Raw genomic sequence first — 790 nt, forward strand, 5'->3', positions numbered from 1 at the left:
GTTCAGCCAATTTCTCTGAATGTAGACAAGAAGTATCTGTTTTGTCTTCGGCAAAGAGTGACGTATCTTCAACAAAGGTTAAAGCAAGCTCACCTGAGCTTTCTGCAACCTGCAAGGAACTAAATAAGAAAAGCACCTCTTCCGCAGGGAGCGGTAAGGCACAAATGACTAAAAGTGTTTCACTGATGGCCTTGCACAGTGCTGCTGTTGTAGCAGAAGTCCACCACCCTGCTTCAAACCTTGGGGGGAAACCTGGCAATCAAGATAAGTCTGTCTTTGTTAACACTGTGGATGTGAAGGGAAAAGATGCCGTTCAAGTTCAGCAGTCTGCTTCAAGAAAACAGAATGTAGGTAAAGATTTATCCAGGTCAGCAACCACACCTGACCGTCCTAATGCACTTTCTGAAGACAAAGACTCAGCTCGGCAGCGGCGAGGGAAGGAAGCTCCGCGGAGCAGTCCTCACAAAAAATCCTGTTAACTGTAAGACCTGACAGGTCTGAATTCCAGATTAGCTGAAACATTGTCAGTATATTGGACTACCTTTAAACCAGCACTGTGTCGTCTCTTTTTTTTTTGTGGGAAAGCTTTCATGTAACTAAAAGAAAGGGGATATATAGCCTTCCCAATTGTAACCGGTAAAACTGTTACCATATAGTATTTGTACAAAAATATCTTTACAACTGAGAGCTGCTGAAGAATTGATTTCCTCTGTAAATACTTAGAGATGTGTTTGGGGTTTGAATGTAGCATATATACTTTGTTGCTGTTTGCATTGTTTACTCCTCTTTT

The 790-nt window shown here is 42.0% G+C and overlaps 1 protein-coding gene across 1 annotated transcript in view; it reads left to right on the forward strand.

Moving 5' to 3' along the window:
• Positions 1-479, forward strand: part of MAST4 (microtubule associated serine/threonine kinase family member 4) — a gene marked incomplete at its 5' end in the record, with an annotated part of 55,980 nt that extends 55,501 nt beyond the window's left edge. The window contains one exon of the mRNA XM_009698944.1: positions 1-479. This exon is cut by the window's left edge and continues 3,435 nt beyond it. Within this exon, the coding sequence (XP_009697246.1) occupies positions 1-479 (479 nt within the window).
• Positions 480-790: the final 311 nt, after the last annotated feature.

The sequence above is a fragment of the Cariama cristata genome, unplaced genomic scaffold (genome assembly GCF_000690535.1).
Source record: "Cariama cristata isolate BGI_N322 unplaced genomic scaffold, ASM69053v1 scaffold1824, whole genome shotgun sequence".
NCBI classification, from domain to species: Eukaryota; Metazoa; Chordata; class Aves; order Cariamiformes; family Cariamidae; genus Cariama; species Cariama cristata.